Source organism: Callithrix jacchus, chromosome 4, assembly GCF_049354715.1.
Source record: "Callithrix jacchus isolate 240 chromosome 4, calJac240_pri, whole genome shotgun sequence".
Taxonomy (NCBI): Eukaryota; Metazoa; Chordata; class Mammalia; order Primates; family Cebidae; genus Callithrix; species Callithrix jacchus.
The window spans coordinates 31,059,864-31,079,981 of record NC_133505.1 but is presented as its reverse complement, the minus strand read 5'-3'; the positions used below and the strand labels follow the sequence as shown (position 1 = coordinate 31,079,981).

General features: G+C 36.6%; 2 protein-coding genes across 5 annotated transcripts in view; both read right to left on the bottom strand.

The window, feature by feature from the left end:
* EXOC2 (exocyst complex component 2) overlaps positions 1-20,118 on the bottom strand; it is a 227,262-nt gene that overhangs the window by 159,954 nt on the left and 47,190 nt on the right. For 3 of the 4 annotated variants that reach the window (XM_054253780.2, XM_035295152.3, XM_054253781.2), the window contains exons 2-3: positions 4,598-4,758; positions 243-419 (exon numbers count right to left, since the gene is read on the bottom strand). In XM_054253780.2, the coding sequence (XP_054109755.1) occupies positions 243-419; positions 4,598-4,715 (295 nt within the window). In that variant the 5' untranslated portion in view covers positions 4,716-4,758. Of the gene's footprint in view, positions 1-242; positions 420-3,123; positions 3,192-4,597; positions 4,759-20,118 lie in introns of all 4 variants that reach the window. The other variant, XM_078368461.1, reaches the window with a different exon arrangement.
* HUS1B (HUS1 checkpoint clamp component B) lies at positions 17,260-19,975 on the bottom strand. Its single transcript, XM_002746280.6, has one exon. The coding sequence runs from the start codon at positions 19,173-19,175 to the stop codon at positions 18,339-18,341; it is 837 nt and encodes a 278-aa protein (XP_002746326.3). The 5' UTR covers positions 19,176-19,975; the 3' UTR covers positions 17,260-18,338.

The window sequence follows — 20,118 nt, the reverse complement described above, 5'->3', positions numbered from 1 at the left end:
CAGATTTTAAGAACTTAGGAGGATAGTTCTCACATGATCATCATCTTTAGGTTTCGCTGACTGTTATTTCAACACACTGCCTTCCCAAAAGTAATACAAATATTAACCAACATCCCATTCCTGTCAAAATAAACATAAACTAAATCTAAGTGCGTAGGTTTATAAAATCTACCAGTTTTACATCTTAAAAGACAAACTCATTTTTACTTTCTCTTATAGAATAAACTCATGAAAGACTTTACCTATTTTCTCCGGTTTGAGTAGCTTGAAAGAGACTGTTGAGGTTCCTTTGCCACCTGACTTAGTGGTGACAATAATGTCTCCTTTGTCATTTTTGGCTTGTCCCACTCGACATACTATTTTACTTGCAGACATCCATTCTGCCGTCAGGAGGCAGTTATGGCCACAAATTGTCAAGCCTGAAAATAAATGCAGGTGCATAACAAAATTCAAAGACAAGAACAATGAGAAGACCTTAATCATGTAGATGACATTTTTAAAATCTAGCAATAATTTTCTTGTTCAATAATTATATTTCTGTTGAATATACCCAATATTATTTGTAGATATACTGTTGTCTCTATTGATTTTTCCTCTTATCTGCTTTTTTCTCTAATATTTAAGACTTCTTTTAGGCTACATTTAAGTTTCTTCAAACATCAACAGAATTAGAAAATGAATGGCCACAATAACTATGCCTAGCATTCCAGATTACTTAGATTAGAAGAATCTTAAAATGCTTTCAGAGGTAATAAAAGGGAAACTATTGCTATTACTTGAAGCCTCAGTTATTAATGTAGAATTTGAAAATGTATTAATACATTTATATATCATTTTCTAAAAACATTCAATATTCATCAATCTTCCTGAAAAAATCTTCATGTATATTTCCAGTGTTCACTTCCACATGAGTAGGTTTTATATTTAAGCATAGCCTAGAGTAGGGTAATCTAGTGGAGTGTGCTCAGGCATTACTGGATTACTAGCTCACTTTTACAACAGTGTATCAGCTGCCAGCATAGTAGTTCCTCCTGCCCTAGTGTTTTCCTATGAAACTGTCACTATACTACATTCTGCTCTTTCAGTAAGCCTACACTCCCAAAAGGTCAACTCATGATGTCACCTCCCTCACGCTATGTAAAACAAAATTTAGGTAATGATCAAACAGAGAGACACCGAAAGATGCAGTGAGAAAGGCAGACAGCCCAGGGGGGAATACCAGCATACCACCACACTGGTCAGCTAGCCTTCTAACTTACTTTTATTAGTTTTTCCATTTCCACAAAACAGAGACCAATGTAATTAATATTTATGGAGAAGAGAACCAGAATGTTTGTGGCACAGGCACAGACACTTCATGTTTTCTTTTTTTAAGACAGGGTCTTGCTCAGTTGCCGAGGCTAGAGTGCAGTGGTGTGATCTCAGCTCCCTGCAACCTCCACCTCCTATGCTCAAGTAATTCTCCAGCCTCAGCCTTCCAAGGAGCTGGGACTACAGGTGTTCGCCACCATGCCTGGCTAAATTTTTTTTTTTTTTTTTTTTTGGTATTTTTTGAAGAGACAGGTTTCTCCATGTTGGTCAGGCTGGTCTCAAAACTCCTGGCCTCAAGTAATCCACCTGCCTCAGCCTCCCAAAGTGCTGGGATTACAGGTGTGAGCTACCGTGCCTGGCAGACACTTTACACTTTCTTTTCTCATTATTTAACTTTCTATAATGTTCAGCAGTAAGGTTTAGCAATTGCAATGTTTTCTTTTGGCTCTTTTTCAGAAAGGGCCAAAAGACCAGAAAGACTTCAACCAGTGCCAAACTGACTTTTAAAATGAAGGGACAAAGTCAAATCATCTTTTGTTCCAACTTAAAAAACTATTCAGTAAGAACGGTAAATCATAAAGGAATAAAAACAACTACATTTTAAAGATATATTTCTTGAAATAATGAATTTTAGGGTTTACATAAAATGCCGATAATTCACTAATGTCTGCAACTTTGTCTAATAATGGCATTAAAAGGTTTCTTTGGGACTACAGTTTCTATTGGTATGTTTTAATTATAATAACATACTTTTAAATGTATTCATTATTCAAACATTTTTTTTCAAAACAGGCATGTTTTTGATCTCTTTTCTAATAATTTTTGTTATGAAAAACTTAAATAACTTAAGAGACTGAAAGCCTCTCCAAACCCCACCTCACAAGAGAAATACTGCTAATATGTCAATGTTCACTTGCTCAAGTAATTTTGTGCATCTATAAACCAGTCTATGGTTTTTAAACAAATATTTTCATTTGTAACCTGCGTAATTATCAACAGTAGATATTTTGGTATCACTCCAGGTCAAGAGACTACCTAATATTTTTAAGTATTTTGATACCAGATTTTTGTGATTTTAAATATTAACTCACTTCAGAATGAAGAATAACTCAGTAATTAATGTCAGGGAGCAATGTAAAAACACGAATAGTATCTTCATTAAAAGAAGAAAGTCATCCCTAATATAAGTTCTTTGCTAGAGAACTATCTTGTGACTAAAATTAAAAAATAAGAGCAAATTTCAAATACAAAGTATTAAAACAATGTTCACATGAGAAAACCTGAACGACATGCATGAAGATACATGTTGGCACAAAACTGCCCCTAGAACAATAGTTTATTCATTGGATCATAGCTGCTTTCAAGATTCCTTTGATTTAATATCTGTTACATATTTTTACTCCAAAAAAATGAATAATCAGCAAATAGTTTAAACACAGATTCAAACAGATCATTTTAAATGTTATGAAAAGAAAGAAGATCATAAGATCTATTTCTTAAGCACAGTTTTGCTAAGTTATGCTAAGAAAACTGCTTCATGAAACATAATAGCACATTTTTTTAAGAAAAAAAAAGGAACTCATAGATTCCAAGTAAAGTACTTTTTATAGTGTTTTGCTTGGCTAGTGCAGTTATCATCTGAGTTAAAAACACTTAAATTATTTAGCAGGTTAAGTTTGCTTTTTTAAAAAATAGTTTCTTGGCAATACATAAGGCAGGCTGAAAGCTGAACTAGCATGGTTTAGAAAAGTAATACGTACTTAATCAAATAAGAATAGCGTTGCCTGAAGCTAAAACAAGATTAAAATTTACCTAGACTACTAACTGTCAGTCTGGGAGCTCACAATGACTGCCAGTGAAATTCCGGACAGAACCGCCACCTGTATGGGAAGATTGCCATGCATTCTGGTGATTTTTCCATTTAGGTAAAGAAACATGTGGAATGAGCTTTATCAAAAGCCAAGACATAAGATTAGATAAGACTATTTTTGCAGGAATAAATTGAAGTGATGTTTACTAAACAATCAAAAACTACAGTTAGAGAAAACAGTATCACATGAGACATAAGGGTAGCAAAAAGAATTGGCTAGGCAGTGCAAAACTCAGTTACTAAACAGAGTACTGAGCTCCCATTCACTTTTTCTTTTTAAAGCATTTTCTGAATGGCCAAAAACCAATCTTAGTCATAATGCAGGAAAAGCAAGTTCTAACTTGTGATTTCAAGTACCTTACCAACAATTCCGTCATCAGTGCAGAAATGAGTCAAGAAAATGTTTGAGTCCAGAAAAAAATTATATGGGAAGCCAGAAAATACATTCGGTAGCACATAGTGGGGACTCTGCTCATTCTGAATGTGTCTGTATACCCCTCTGAGCAATTCACAGACAAGTAATCATAACTACCCATAAAATTATATTTAAAATTCACTCTCTACCCTGGCTGTCCCTAATACCCATGTATATTTTAGGAAACAATGTGTAGGCTCCATCTTTAGAGACTGAAACTTAGTAGGCCAAATCGTTCACCTTTAAAGTTCTAGAGAGATTCAGAAAAGCCAGGGCTGAGAAGCACTGACAGACCCAAGTGCTTCAAGAAAAAGCAAACAGTAAAGGCCTCCACATCACAGAAAGGGGAAGGGGAAAATGCTCCACGCAAGCCAGCATCCAAAAATTTTTGCACCACACCAACTGGATGTGTGGTGTTCTAACCATTCATTGAGCTTAAACGTTGCTAGAAAAGATAAAAAACATAAACTGACTCTAAAAACTAAACTTTGGCTTGCTCCAGATAGGATCCACAGATCATGATGAGGTAACATGCCTGCTAGGTGGAGTGAAGATAGATCCAACTGCTGCCCCTGTCACCAGAAGATGGGGCTGAGACTTGCTTTTAGGAGCAATAAGGAATGGAAAAGGCATCATTCACAGAGCACTTGAAAAGCAACAGACAAGTCAACCAAGGGAAGAAAAACTAATGGGAGCAAAAATATAAGAGCGGCTCTCTTGGCAATCAAGGCATCAAAGCTGAGGAAAATTTGGGGGCAAATCTCAGCCCTGGGAAATGTTCTGAAGGACTTGAAAAACAATATGGCCAAGATTTGACGAAATAATGATTTTCACAGAAAAATCAGAAAGCCAGATAATTCTTACATCTTTTTGGAGCATTCCGTAGAGATCACAACGATGTTTGTTCTATCACCTTCACTATTTGAAAATTACATATCTTGTCTCCATTTTCCACATAAAAATACAATTATCAGGGTGCGTTGCAAGGCCGCTGCCCTTACCTATGAGGTCAGTGGGGCCAGTCCCCAGGTTTTCTCCCCGGATTGTGACCTTTGTCCATGGTATCCCTTCATTTGGAGAGATGCCAGTCACAAGTGGGGGTTGTCGTGATCGAGACATTGTGCTTTGTGGAGCAAACTGGTGATCCTGTTACAGAAGTAATCTGTTAAAAGAGAAAGAAAAAAAGATTAGTACCAGCTGAGATGAGCACTGACTAAAAATGTAGGCACGCTAGACAGTCAGTAGCAAAATTTAAAAAGTATTCTTAAACATAGAGTTTTGCATTTTTTAGGGGTCATTTGGCCAATCGGCCAACATCTACTGAATATTATGTTTAGTAACATTATGTTCAGAAAAACAGCCTCATCCTGTGCTTTGGGAGAGACAGAAGGAGGGTGGGGAGAGACCTTGAGGCTATTTCCTTAGCTCAGAACGTCAACGCACCATATTTTAGGGTATCATTTTCTGACCCCCACCTTAGTAGGACACTCTAGTTAGTATTGTAAGAAAGACATAAGAATAACAGAGAGCTAAGCCCTGGGTTCTAGAAACTTTCAGCATAAGGGCAGAGAGAAACGAATGTCACTATGTAGCTCTGTGACTAACTTTGCTGAATCCTAAATTGATACTAGGAACTGTTCCACTGTTCTATGCTCAGGGCTTAGGGGAGATATTCTGATTAACTATACTCATAACATTGAAAACATACTTACACTCCTGTAGGTGTATTGAATTTCACTTTACTTTTGTATTTATAGAGTATAGTAGTATAGTAACTCTTTAATATGCCCAAATCAACACAAAGCCATTTGGTAGGAGAGTTTATTAAAGATGAAAGAATAAATTCATCAGAAAGACACAATTAAAACTGTATGCACTGCATAAAAGAGCTTCAAAACACATTAAATAAAAACTGATTGACTGATAGGGAGAGATAAATACATAATAATGGTTTGAGATTTTAATATTCCCTTTTAATATTAATAACAACTGGATTAAAAACAACAACAACAAAAAATATGGAATGTACAGCAAGATAGACAATATGCTGGGCCATAAAATAAGTCACAGGCAATTCCAAAGACCGAAATTCCAAGGACTACAAAGGAATTAAGTTAGCAATAGCAATACAATATCCAGAAAAGTATCCAAGTATTTGGAAATTAATATACTTCTAAATAACCCAACATTCAACGTAGAAATTAAGAGGGAAAGAAAATATTTTGAAATAAGAAATATACATCAAAATTTATGGAATGCTACCAAAGCAGTGCCTTAAAATCTCACATTAGAGAAAAAAATGTTTAAAATTAAGAATCTATGTTTCTACCTTTAGAAAAAAAGCAGTAGAAACCAATAACTTAAGTAAAAAGCATTTGAAAAACATCAAAGCCAAAAGTTCTTCATCAGTAATTAACAAATTGATGTCTCAAAAAACTCTCTAGAAATGTAACAGAAATTATCAATTTCAGTAATGAAAGAGGAAATAACCATAGATACTAAAGACATTTAAATAGTAATAAAGAAAGATGAACAGCTTTATGCTAATAAATTTTACAACTTAGATGAAATAAATTCCTTGAAGACAAGTTACCAAAATTAACAAGATGAAATAGAAAATCTCAATATCTTCATAAATATTAAATAAATTGAATTCATCATCAAAACTTTCCTACAAAGAAAACTCAAATCTAGATGGCTTCACAGATGGATTTCCATAAAACACTTACGAAGTATCAAGCCTATATGAATTATTTCAGAAAGCAAAAGAGGAAGACATCAATGATCAAGTAGAGTTTATTCCAACCAAGCAAGGGCAGTTTATCAAACATCAATCACTGTGAATTACCTTATTAAAAGAAAAAAACTATATATTACTCTAAATAGATGTCAAAGAAGCCTTGACAAAATTCATGATTAAAAACTATTCGTGGCCGGGCGCGGTGGCTCACGCCTGTAATCCCAGCACTTTGGGAGGCTGAGGCGGGTGGATCACGAGGTCAAGATATCGAGACCATCCTGGTCAACATGGTGAAACCCCGTCTCTACTAAAAATACAAAGATTAGCTGGGCATGGTGGCACGCGCCTGTAGTCCCAGCTACTCGGGAGGCTGAGGCGGGAGAATTACTTGAACCCAGGAGGCAGAGGTTGTGGTGAGCCAAGATTGCGCCATTGCACTCCAGCCTGGGTAACAAGAGCGAAACTCCATCTCAAAAAAAAAAAGCTATTCATGAGTAAAAACCCTCAACAAACTAAGACTAGAGAGCATCTCTGCAATCTAATAAAGAAGTATTTGAGTGGGAAGGATCACCTAATATCCTACTTAATGGATGTTAGTGATCATCCATTAAATGCAGAATGCTTTCCCCCTTTAGACCAGAAACATAGAAAAGATGTCTCTCTTTCCTTGTCTATTCAACACTGTCCTAGAGTTTCTGGGAGTGCAATAGGGTGAATTAAAGAAATAAAAAGCAGAAAGATGGCAAAGGAAGACGTAAACATCATATAATAAGCAATCATGTAGATGCCCTGATTGCTTATACAGAAAATCCTAAGAAATCTACTAAGCAACTAATAGCACTAATATATGAATTTAGCAAAGTCCTAGAATTCATGGTCAATATATAAAAATCGGTTATTTAAATGATTAGAAAATTTTTAAAATTCATTTTGAAAATACCATTATAGGCTGGGTGCCGTGGCTCACGCCTGTAATCCCAGCATTTTGGGAGGCCGAGGCAGGCAGTTCACGAGGTCAAGAGATCGAGACCATCCTGGCCAACATGATGAAACCCTGTCTCTACTAATAAACATATAAAAATTAGCTGGGTGTGGTGGTGTGTGCCTATAGTCCCAGCTACTGGAGAGGCTGAGGCAGAAGAATTCCTTGAACCCGGGAGGCAGAGGTTGCAGTGAGCCAAGATTGTGCCACTGCACTCCAGCCTGGTGCCTGATGACAGAGCCAGACTCTGTCTCAAAAAAAAAGAAAAGAAAATACCATTATAAAATACCTAAAAATACACTTAATAAGAGAAATATACAAGACATTTACATTAAAAACTAAAATATATTGCAGAGAGAAAATAAAGACCTAAATAGGTGAAGATCAATATCATGATTATGGATCAGAGGACTCAATGTTGTTAAAATATCAGTTCTCCCCAAAGTGACCTATAAATTCATGCAAGCTTAGGTGGAGATATTGTCACAGTCACTCTAAAATTTCAGTAGATATTCAAAGGATCTAGAAGAGCCAAAACAATTTTAGGAGGCGGAAAAATGTTTTAACATTTTTCAGTATATGACTTCAAGACTTATTACAAATCTATAGTAATCAAGACAGTGTTCTTGATATTATGACATACTAATGGACGAATGAAATAGAATAGAATCCAGAAACAAACACACATGATTATATGAGTTTTGGCAAAGGCACCAAAGTAATTCACTGGGAAAGGAAAGTATTTTAAATGATGTTGAAATAACTGGATAGCTACATAGGAAAAAAAAAAAAAAGAGATGTTAACTGCAACCTCACATCACTTACAAAAATTATTTCAAAATGGCTCACTAAAAACTATATTTGTAAACTATAACGAAGATAACACAAGAGAGTATCTCCATTACCTGGGTGCAGGTAGACTTGTGTTCAATATGACAAATAATAACTGTACAATGAAAACTACTACATTTTCTGACTTCATCCAAATTAAATCTTCTGCTTATCAAGAGAAAATAAATAGGCAACTACTGCCTAGAAGGAAATATTCACAATAGATACAAATGATAAAGGACTTTATACAAACAACATATAAAGAACTTTTGCAATGTGATATCAAAGGAAGCAACCCAATTTTTTTTTTAATAAGCAAAAGATCTAAGGAGACTCTTCACAAAAGAAGATATATGAACTCAGTTTTTAACATAATATGCGATAAATAGCTGTATAAATTTGGTAGATTTGTGTGTGTGTGCAAGTGTGTATTTTCTAGCTTTGTACATTGAGAGAGGCTAGAAGCAATAATATGACAGTAGCGATGAGCATATCTAACCCAAATACCATTATTCAACAAAGTAACCAGAGTCCTTGGAGAAATGCCTGACTGCAGGGCTGAGGCAGGGCAAAGACAAGTCTGAAAGATTCTGCTGTACCAGTAAGAAAGTATGTGTCAAAGGGCCACAGAGGCAGACTGGAGCAGTGCCCACTGACCAAACCAGACAATCTGAGCACCAAAAATTAGCATTTTCTTGACCTTCACATTTTCAAAGAGTACAGGTTATTTTATGGAATGCCTATCAATTTGGCTTTTTCTGATCATGCTCGTTGGTTTGACTTAGGTTGTGTATTTTTGACAGGGACTTCACAGATCCTTCTCAATGATTCATATCAAGAAAGGCTCCTCGTGTTCGTCTGTTGCAACTTTGGATTAGATAGTATGGTACCAATAATAAACTTCCTCATTTTGCAAACTGTGCTATAATAAAAGAGAATGTCCTTGGTCTTAATAACTACATACTTAAAGTATTTAGGATTAAAGGAATGATGCTGCATCCTACTTTCAAATGGTTCACGAAAACATATGCAGACAGAGGGACAGAATGATACAGAAATTGGGGCAAAAAGGAAACAGCCAGTGGGTGTGGTTAAAGGGCTTACTTTTACCAAAATAAAGGAAATAAGGGGTTTACAGGAGTTACTTTTACTATTCTGGAAAATTTTCTATTACTTTGAAGTTATAGCAAAATAAGTTATTAAATATAATGCTTTGGTAATATTTCAAAATTAAACATAAACGTATCACATTAACACTATACTGCTAAATAACATATTAGGCTCATTGTGCCTGAAAATTGAAAGATAAATATTTCCACATTTGACATTAGGAAATGCACAAATAAGCAATAAATAAACTGATATTAAATAGACATACTAGGTGATTTAATACTTAAAAGTTATATAAAATTATATGTTTTAGAAGTATTATTTTACTGGAATACACTATTGTTGCCTCTTTAAACATGTTTCTAAACGCAGACAAGTGTGGAAAGCTTGTTTTACGAATGTGATACAAAACTATTATAAACTGATAAACATGAGATTTAGTATTATAACATATTAATAAAAAATTATAGGACAGCAAAGGCATATTTCAACACAAAGTTCCAATAACTGCTTTAATACACAGATACTACCTCGCCCCAAAGATACTGTAGGGAACACAAATATTAAGAAAAATGTGGATAATTAACCCCTCTCATTAATTAATGCCTACGAACCAATCTGAGACGAAAATACTTTCTTCAATTAGCATGGAAAAGTAGGCTGCCACTGAGTGGTGATTTAATCATCTTCTTGGCACTATTAAGCTATGTCCTCAGTATTACGGCACAAATTAAATAAGCATGTAGTTGTAAGAAAGTGCTTTCAGATTCTGGTCTAGATCACATGAAGAACCAAATTTTTAAGCAGAAATACTTAAAATGCTCTTCTTGTTTCCAGAAAAACAGTGGTATAAAGATTTAATAAAAACACTTACCATTGACAATAGTATTACTAAAAAGATGATTAGTAGAAACATCAGACTGTCAAGAGATCCTTGGTGGTTTTGATTATCAGTAGGCAACACACTAGTATTTCACAGAATCGGAACCAAGAGACCTGACCCAACTCGTATCTAGTCTCTTCACCTGAAAAAACTGTAACCTAGAGGTGCTGAATGTCTTTTTCAAGAGCACACTCCAACAAATTGTCAAACAGACCAGATCCTTGGTGTTCTGATTTTCAAGAGTCTAGTACCTCTTCCTTCTATACCACCATGTGTCCTATGAGGTCATTTGTGAATGTGACCACTCACATTGTAAGAACGTTCATTGTTTCTCCAGTGACTGGGGCTCTGGATCACTCTGGTGAATCCAGAATCACTCTGGTGCAATTAGAATACCTGTGGTCTCAAAGAAAGCAAAACTAAAAAACCAGGACAGGGCAATTCCAATTTACTCCCACTATTTGAAATCCATTTTGAGGTCATTTATACACGGCTCTTAATCTTAACTATGTTACCCTTAAAATTTGTCCAACTAAAAGTAGTGTCTGGTAGCAAAAGGTAAAGACTGGGCCACCAGGCATAGTCATGAATCAAAAAGTCTGATCTATTTTCTTATTTATGACTGAAGAGTACAGGTAGGTCTCTTCAGACGTACAAAGCAGGGACAGTTGAAAACCCAGCATGCATTACACTGGTTCATTTGCAACAATCCTATTTCCTTACCAGGAAGAATTACCTACATATGCCCAAACCAGAACAAACCATTATGTCAGGAAGATCTGTCATTTAATTTACAAATATAAGAACATGCCTGCTTCTCACACTGCAGTATCCACAGCACATATAACCGTGCCTGCAATATAATATACACTCAATAACATTGTGAAATGAACTATAGGAAGAGATGTCTCTTCTCAACCTGTCTTCAGTTAAAAACATCCTACATGGTAGTATGTTCTTGTTTATTGATATGTTTGTACCAATAGGTAATGTGCTTATGTTTAAAATCACAAATAAATGAAATAACTTCTTATCACTCTCAGCATGGAGTTTGAGGCTTTGAGGAGACAGAATTCAGTTTCTGAACATTTTCAGTTTGACAACCCATGCCAGATTCCCTTGAGTTTAAAGGAACCCTCTAGTCTATAGCTATCATTATCCACAAATTTTCCTCACAAATATTCCAAATGTCATAAAACCATGGCATAAAAAATATGTCATAAGGTCATTCTTATATAAATACACTAAACAGAGGTTAACGAAAGTTTGATTTTGCCTGTTATAAACCTCATTTGTTTAATTAAAGCAATATACAGTCTTTTAACTTCATAGCCATTTAAGACAATCAAGAAGGCACTAAGGAATGAAATGAATAAGCCTATCCTAAAAGCACATACCACAAACTTTTAAAAATTATTACTATAATTATTTTTTCGAGACAAGGTCTCACTGTCAACCAGTCTGGAGTGCAGTGGCATGACCACAGCTCACTGCAGCCTGGAACTCCTGAGCTCAAGCAATCCTCCCACCTCAGCCTTACACATAGCTGGGTCCACAGGCATGTACCACCATGCCTGCCTAATTTTTGTATTTTTGTTAACAGAGATGGTGTCTTGCTCTGTTGCCCAGGCTGGTCTCAAACTCCTAGGCTCAAGAAATCTGCCTACCTCAGCCTCCCAATGTGCTGGGATTACAAGCATGAGCCACTGCACTGGGCCCTAAATCTTTTCTTTTTAAGAGATAGAGCCTCATTGTATTTCCCATGCTGGAGTGCCATGGAAATTCACAGGTACAACCAGGGTGCATTACTACATCCAACTTCTGACTTCCAGCGATCCTCTTGCCTCAGCCTTCATAGTAAGTAGAACTACAGGCCCATGCCACTGTGCCCAGCCACAAGCTAATTTTATCCTTAGAAAGCAGGGGGATGAAGAGGTAAAATAATTACAATTACTTATGCAAGGAAAATTAATACAGATAAGAATTAGAAACTTTTATTAGGTTATACTCTGGCACAGGAACACTAATAATATACAAAGTACTAAATAATGCAAATGGGCAAATGATAAATGTTGGGAGAATGGGAGTACTTACTGGGAACTTCACATATATACACAGACATGTAAGATAGGCTACAAGTTTTTACATGCTGGCTCCTAGCCTAAGAAGCACACTATACACTTATGTCCTGTCCATTACCAGAGTGGAAGGAAGGAAGGAAGGAAGGAGGGAGGGAGGGAGGGAGGGAGGGAGGGAGGGAAGGAAGGAAGGAAGGAAGGAAGGAAGGAAGGAAGGAAGGAAGGAAGGAAGGATGGATCAATCATAATTCTGATGTGTTTCCAGACTCCTATTAACAAATGGGGGTAACCATAACTAGGAGGGTCCTTATAGAAATTAACCAGGTAAGAGACACTTGTCTGATTTCTCTTGATAATGGCAACCTACTCACTGAATAAATACACACTCAAGAGCAATTTTTTAGCAGTAGAATTTTTGAAAAGTACAAGTCTGTTATGAATAAGCCAGTTTAGCTTTCAGCAAATGGAATCTAGTGGGACAATAAATTCTGGATGTAAGAAAACACTTTAATACATTTTCCTATGATTTATTTTCTATAGATACAGTGAAACATATCTAAGGCATAATGTTTTAGATATTAAACATAAAACGTATAGTGTCTTCTTACTTCTCAGTAGTCTCCCTATGAGAAACAATGGAAGAGGCTTAAATAATTTGTAAACTTGAGGCCTTGATTTTTTAAATGTGAGACTTTATTTTCATTGAATTATCATTTTGTGTGGCAAATAAATTCCTTTCTGCCTGCAAGAGCAAAAGACAGCTTCAAATAAGGACAATATGACAATGCCCTTCCAAAAGGTTTGAGATTTTTAAAATTTAGCTTTTATCTTTTAAGGTTAATTAAAACTTCACATGGTACTCTAGATTTATTGTAATGAAAAAAAGTATATCCAAGCTGTAAGTCTCGTGAAACATTTATGAACAATCTGGAGACTGGGTTCTAAACTGAGTTCTGGCATTAGGAAATAACACTTATTGACTTTATGAACTGAGAAACTTTTCTCATCTATAAACATGGTGATTGAATGAGATCAGCTCTAAGGCACCTCTGAGCTCTTTTTCCTGTAAGAGTCCTTTACGAAGTTTTAAATTCAGTAACTAATGCATAACTATAGAAACAGGTACTCTCTAGTTTTTCACAATTAAACTAAAAACTATAATAACATGCTATTCGTTTTAAAATTTCTGCATTATAAAATGTTTTTAATATATAATTAGACAATATTAAACATTATGTTTAGAAGATCTATTGATTTTTCCTTAATATCATGGGCAACATATCTCTGCAAATTAGGGAATAACCTAAGTAGACGAATAAATTATCTTTTCCATTTCCAAAAGCTACATTACAAATTAGGCTATAAAACTTTTGATAGATGCTCCTTTTTAATGAATTACTAAAAGTAAACTACAATAATTCATCAAAGATTAAACTGTACAATCATTTATGTTCTAAAACAAACCATAACATTTTTTATTTCTCTTGGTTTTATTAAGTACATAAAGAGGAAGCAACAGAACTAGAGACAGACAACTGAAGGAAAGAAGAAAGTATGAAACCAGTAAAAAATATCTTATTATAGCTTGAAAAACCTCATTTACTTTTAGTAAAAAAGGAAAAAATTTGGAAGAGGTGCCTGAAATAAACATGACAAAGAATTTCTGTTATATCAATCAAAACCTGCAGACCTTGTAATTTCCTCACTGCAGCAAGGCATATATTCTCCATTTTTAGCCTACATTTAAAGTCTACAAAAGGCCCAGCACAGTGGCTCACGTCTGTAATCCCAGCACACTGGGAGGCTGAGATGGGCAGATCACCTAAGGTCAGGAGTTTGAGACCAGCCGGGCCTACATGGTAAAACCCCGTCTCTAATAAAAATACAAAAATTAGCCGGGCATGGTGGCAGGCGCCTGTAATCTCAGATACTCAGGAAGCTAAGGCACAAGAATATCACTTGAACCCAGGAGGAGGAGGTTAGGGTGAGCTGAGATCATGCCACTGCACTCCAGCCTGGGTAACAGAGTGAGACTCTGTCTCAGAAAAATAAAATAAAATAAAAAATAAAGCCTACTAATCTGCAGTCTACAAAGTGCTAATAAGGGCAGATTTTTTTAAATGAACCAAAAATGGCTTTATTAAAAATCTTCATAAACAGCTCTGAAAATACTCACCAAATAAAATAATCTCACATTTTTATATGTAACTCAGAAGTTAGAAAGCAGTTTCACAGAGCTTACACTGTATATCCAAAGTGGTTATTAATAATTTTTAAAGACTACTTCTGAAATACTTTTGAAAACAACTGTTTAAATTTCCCATGTTACAACTTTAATAGCATTAAATCAGAATCTAGTCTAACGGAAACAGATCTTAATAAGCCAGAGGGTTCAAGTGACTTGCCTGGGTCCAACATTTGTGTGTTCTTTCCACATTGCCACAGGTGGAATTCAGAAATCATCAAAAAAAAAAAAAAATTAATTAACAGGTTCAAGTGTTTTATCACCAAATCTAGTAGAAAACTTTTCATTACTGATAAAAATGTAGTCATGGGAATGTACTAAGTATGCAAATATAGAGGTTGCCAAGTTAATGGCTTATCTTACTCCATAAGACACTAAAAAAACTAAACTAAAATTTAATATAAAAGAATCAGAACTATTCTTCTCCCTGAGACTGTCCATTACTATACCATCCTTTTATAACCTCTCCTTTTTCTCTAAACAATGAAACATTAAGAATTATTTTCTAAGAGAAGGACTGGAATACTGGCGAGGGGCGGGGGGGAAGAGGAACAGAGATAAGATTTATCCAAAAATTACTCCTAAAGCAACATTTTCGTTAACTTGAACTCGACTTTACCTCCTTTTACTGTGTTTCACTTTACTGTACTACTCAGATACTGCACATTTTACAAATTGAAGGTTTGTGGCAAATCTGCATCAAACAAGCCTATCAGTGCCATTTTTCTAAAAGCATGTGCTCACTTCATGTCTCTCCATGACACTCTGTGTCACATTTTGGTAATTCTTGCATTATCTCAAACTTACTCATTATCATTGTATCTGCCATGAGGATCTGTGATCAGTGTTCTTTGATGTTACTATTTTAACTATTTTGGGGCACCACAAACCATGCTCATATGAGACAGGGAACTCAATTGATACATGTGTGTGTGACTGCTCTACCAAACAGCATTCTCTTTCCCTCTCCTCAGGTCTTCCTATTCCCTGAAACATAACAATATTGAAAGTAGGCCAACTCATAACCCTACAATGATCTCTAAGTGCTGAAGTGAAAGCAGGAGTTTCAAATCTCTCACTTTAAATCAAAAGCTAGAAATGATTCAGCTTAGTAAAGAAGCCATGTCAAATGACGTGACAGCCTAAAGCCAGGCCTTCTTGTGGCAAACAGCCAAGTTGTGAACGCAAAGGAAAAATTATTGATGGAAATTAAAAGTGCTACTCCAGTGAACACATGAATGATAAGAAACAAAAACAGCCTTATTGCCAATACGGAGAAAGTATGAGTGGTCTAGATCGAAGATCAAACAAGCCACAACATTCCCTTAAGCCAAAACCTAAACCAGTGTAAAGCCCTAACTCTCTCCAATGCTATAAAGGCTTAGAAAAGTGAGGAAACTGCAGAAGAAAAGACTGAAGTTAGAGGATGGTTCTTAACGTTTATGGAAAGAAGTTATTTCCAGAACATAAAAATGCAAGGTGAAACAGCAAGTACTTATGCAGAAGCTGCAGCAAGTTATCCAGCATATCTAGCTATTACAAGATCACTGAAGAAGGTGGCTACACTCAACAACAGATTTCAATGAAGACAAATAGCCTTCAATTGGAAGAAGATGCTATCTAGGACTTTCATAGCTAGAGATGAGAAGTAAATATCTGGCTTCAAAGCTTCAAGGACAGGCTGACTCTGTTGTTAGGGGCTAATGCAGCTGGTGACTTTCAATTGAAGCCAACGCTCACTTTCCATTCTGAAAATCCTTAGGGCTCTTAAGAATTATGATAAATCTACTCTGCCTGTGTTTTATCAATAGAACAACAAAGCCTAGATGACAGTGCATCTGTTTACAGCATAGCTTTTACTGAATAATGTAAGCTCATTGTTTAAACCTAATCCTTGGAAAAAAAAAGATTTCTTTCAAAATATTACTGCTCATTGACAGTGCACCTGGTCACCCAAGAGTTCTGGTGGAGATACAAAAGGAAATGAATGTTTTCATGACTGCCAACAATATCCATTTCGCAGTCCATGGATCAGGGATTAATTTCATCTTGCAAATCTTATTTCAGAAATAAATTTTGTATGTCTATAGCTGCTATTGATAGTGATTCTCTAATGGATCTTGGCAAAGTAAATGGAAAACCTTCTGCAAAGGATTCATCATTCTAGATGGCATTAAGAACACTGATGATTCATGGGAGGAGGTCAAAATATCAACACTAACGGGAGTCTAAAAGAAGTTGATTCCAACCAATACGGATGACATTAAGTAGTTCAAGATTCGGTGGAAGATGTCACTGCAAGAGAACTAGAATTAGAAGTGGAGGCTGGGCATGGTGGGTCATGCCTATAATCCCAGCACTGTGAAAGGTAAAGGCAGGAGGATCACTTAAGGACAGAAGTTCAAAACCAGCCTGGTCAACACAGTGAGACTCCCTCTTTATAAAAGAAAAATTAAAAAGTTAGCTGGGCATGGTGGCGTGTGTCTCTAGTCCCAGGTAAGGAAGAAGCTGTGGCAGGAGGAGTGCTTGAGCCTGGAAGTTTGAAGCTGCAGTTAAGCCATGATTGTGCCATTGCACTCCAGCTTGAGCAACAGAGTAAAACCCTGTCTAAAAAAAAAAAGGAGAGACTTAAGGAATTGCTATAATCTTTTCAAAAAACAGAGAGTTGCTTCTTATAGATGAGCAAAGAACATGATTTTTTTGAGATAGAATCTACTCCTGGTGAAGATGTTGTGAATATTGCTGAAATAACAACAAAAGATTTAGTACCGTATATAAACTTGGTTGATAAACCAGTGGCAGGGTTTGAGAGGACTGACTATTTTGAAAGAAGTTCTGCTGTGGATAAAATACCCAAAGCACCCCATGCGACAGAGAAATCTTTCATGAAAGTCAATTGATCCAGCAAGTTCACTATCTTATTTTAAGAAATTGTCACAGCTACCCTAGTCTTCAATAACCACCACTGGAATTGGTCAGCAGCTATCAAGAGGGAGGTCACCAGCAAAAAGATTATGACTTGCTGAGGGCTCAGATGATGAGTAGCATTTTTTACCAAACAAGTATTTTAAAATTAAGATGTGTACATTTTTTAGATATAGTACTATTGTACACTCAACAGAGTACAGTACAGTGCACATATAACTTTTATATATACTGAAAATCCAAAAAACTCATCTGACTTTATTGTAATATTTGCTTTACCTCAGTGGTCTGGAACCAAACTTGGAATATCTCTGAGATATGCCTACATATCCTTGATTCCTAATGTGAATATGATACATGTGAAAAATGAACCTAGTAAATTAGCAATTCAAACTATGTAGATAATAAATCTAAAAACCAGGTATATTGATATAGTCTTTGATATATCCTATGACAAAACGCAGCTTAACAAACAATATGTAATGCACACAAATGTTAAATACCTTATATCTTGCAGCTATATTTAGCTCTCTACATAAGAAAAGCCCTAGGAACACGTTTATACATACTTTAAAAGGAGAACGGTTCCGCTTTACACAATAGCATTTTATAATAAAAATACTGATGCAACTGTTTCAGTATTCAAATATATTTATTTCATTATATAACCCTCTTCCTCCTCCCCCAACAAAGAGTTGAAGAATAATTTTCTTGTTAGAATCTTAAGCATGAAAAAAACTGACAAAGTCAAAAAACAAAAAGGTAAACTACCCAACTGTTTTATCAATGCTTTAATATAAATTTTGCAAAGGAGGAAGAGCTCAACAAAATATACGCCTAGCATTAAGTCAGAGAAGGTACAAACTTCCAAACCAATTAACTCAGGGTCTGTTTCGGTTTTGAAAAGTTCTTAAGATTAAAAAAAAAAAACCTAAGTTGGCTGTATTTTTACAAGGCAGGAATGAAATACTGAAGAGAGACATCTTCTTGAACCAAAACAAGATGAAGAAGAGTATTGTCCCAAATATTGCATAAAGCCGTCATAGGATTTATTTGCTGTCCCTCCAAAAACTGCAGAAGCTTCCGATTATCTACCCGCACTTGCACCATGCTCTCCAGGTCTCTGTTTTGAGGCACATCAACAGCCGACTTTGGAGGGTTTCCAAGATTTTTAAAATAACTTTTAATTGACACCACCTCCGTCTCTATACTCAGGGTCATCCTGCCACTGAGGTTTGCTTCCAGCAGCACGTGACTGCCCACGTTCACCAGCCTCTCCACGATGCTCCTCAGCGTCCTCCAGCGCGGCAGGTAGATGCTCACGTCCGAGGGGCGCAGGCTGGGCAGCAGGCAGTCTCGCCACACTCTTCTGGGAAGCACCCGCACGGGCAGATCGTGCATCACGCTGCGAACACGGCCCAGGGGTGAGGCCAGCTCCACCATCACCGTGAGGCAGGGACAGCGCTTGTTGGTGAGCTGCAGCTTCAGTGAGGATGCACCCACCGCGCTTCTCGCCGCCCTGGACAGGTGCTCCGCCGTCAGCTCCAGATGAATCTCATTCAGCCCTTCCGAGACACCTTCCATGAGAAACTGCTGGAAGGCCCGCTGCTGCACCTCGCACCACAGCCTGGCTTCCTGAAGGCCGCCTGAGCCCACAGAGCCGAAACACAACCCGTTGGGGCACACGCGGAGCATGCAGACCTTCACCAGCCTCGCCACTGTGCTGCTGACTTGGATGAACAGGTCTAGAGAGTCCTTGCCTGTGATCTTGGCGCGAAACTTCATGATATCGGCAAAGGCAACGCTGGGCCCTCTGAGGAGGATGCCACACGTCACGCTCCCTTCCGGTCCACTTTGGTCCGCGGCGCTGCCCTCCCTCTGGCCCCCAGCAGGGCAGGCACTCAGGTTCCGGGTTCTGTTCTGGATTCCACAGCCCTAGGCCTGGGGCCACAGAAGGGCGTCCCCACGCCCTTTCTTACCTTCCCTCGAGCCCTCACACAAAATTCCCTGTTTCAATTCTGGTTATTAAAAGAGTAGGCATTCCACTGCAGAAACTTCTTAGTATTCTAAACACTAATGAAGACAAAATCATCACTCAGATAACCACTTTTAATATACACTGATACCATCTTCATCTATAAGCATATATGAAGATACAGTGCCACATGTCTTATGAAATTATAGCATACTAGGCACATATTTTACAACCTCACCTTCACACATAAAATATGTAACAGGCATCTTTCCATGTTGGTGAGACATACTTACATCATTTTCATGGCTGATCGGTTTTCCAATGTATAGAGTTATAACACAAATGACAATTTAGATGATTTCCCATTTTTTGCTATTATGAACAAAATGAACATTTTTGGACAAAATAGTTTTGCCTATTTACCCAATAATTTTCTTGCATTAAATTCGGAGGTGAAGTGCTGGTCAATGAATGCACATTTAAAATCCGAATATTCTCAAACTGGCCTGAAGAAAGCTGCATGAACACTCCAGACCACAAGCAACATTGAGTATTAGCAATCTGTTTTATCTGTAGCACTCTACCAGGCAAAAAAAAAAAAAAAAAAAAAAGATGTCAACTTGCACTATGTGTGAATTCCATTTTATGCCCCTTGCATCTTTTTATTGTTTATTTTGTTTTTATTTTAAGATCTCTAGCAAGAACATCAACCCTCTGTCCATTACATGTACTGTAAATATCTTCCTCAGTTTA

What these genes read in the sequence shown, in the direction of transcription:
- HUS1B (XM_002746280.6), bottom strand. Translation starts at nt 19,175, where the DNA reads ATGAAGTTTCGCGCCAAGATCACAGGCAAGGACTCTCTAGACCTGTTC.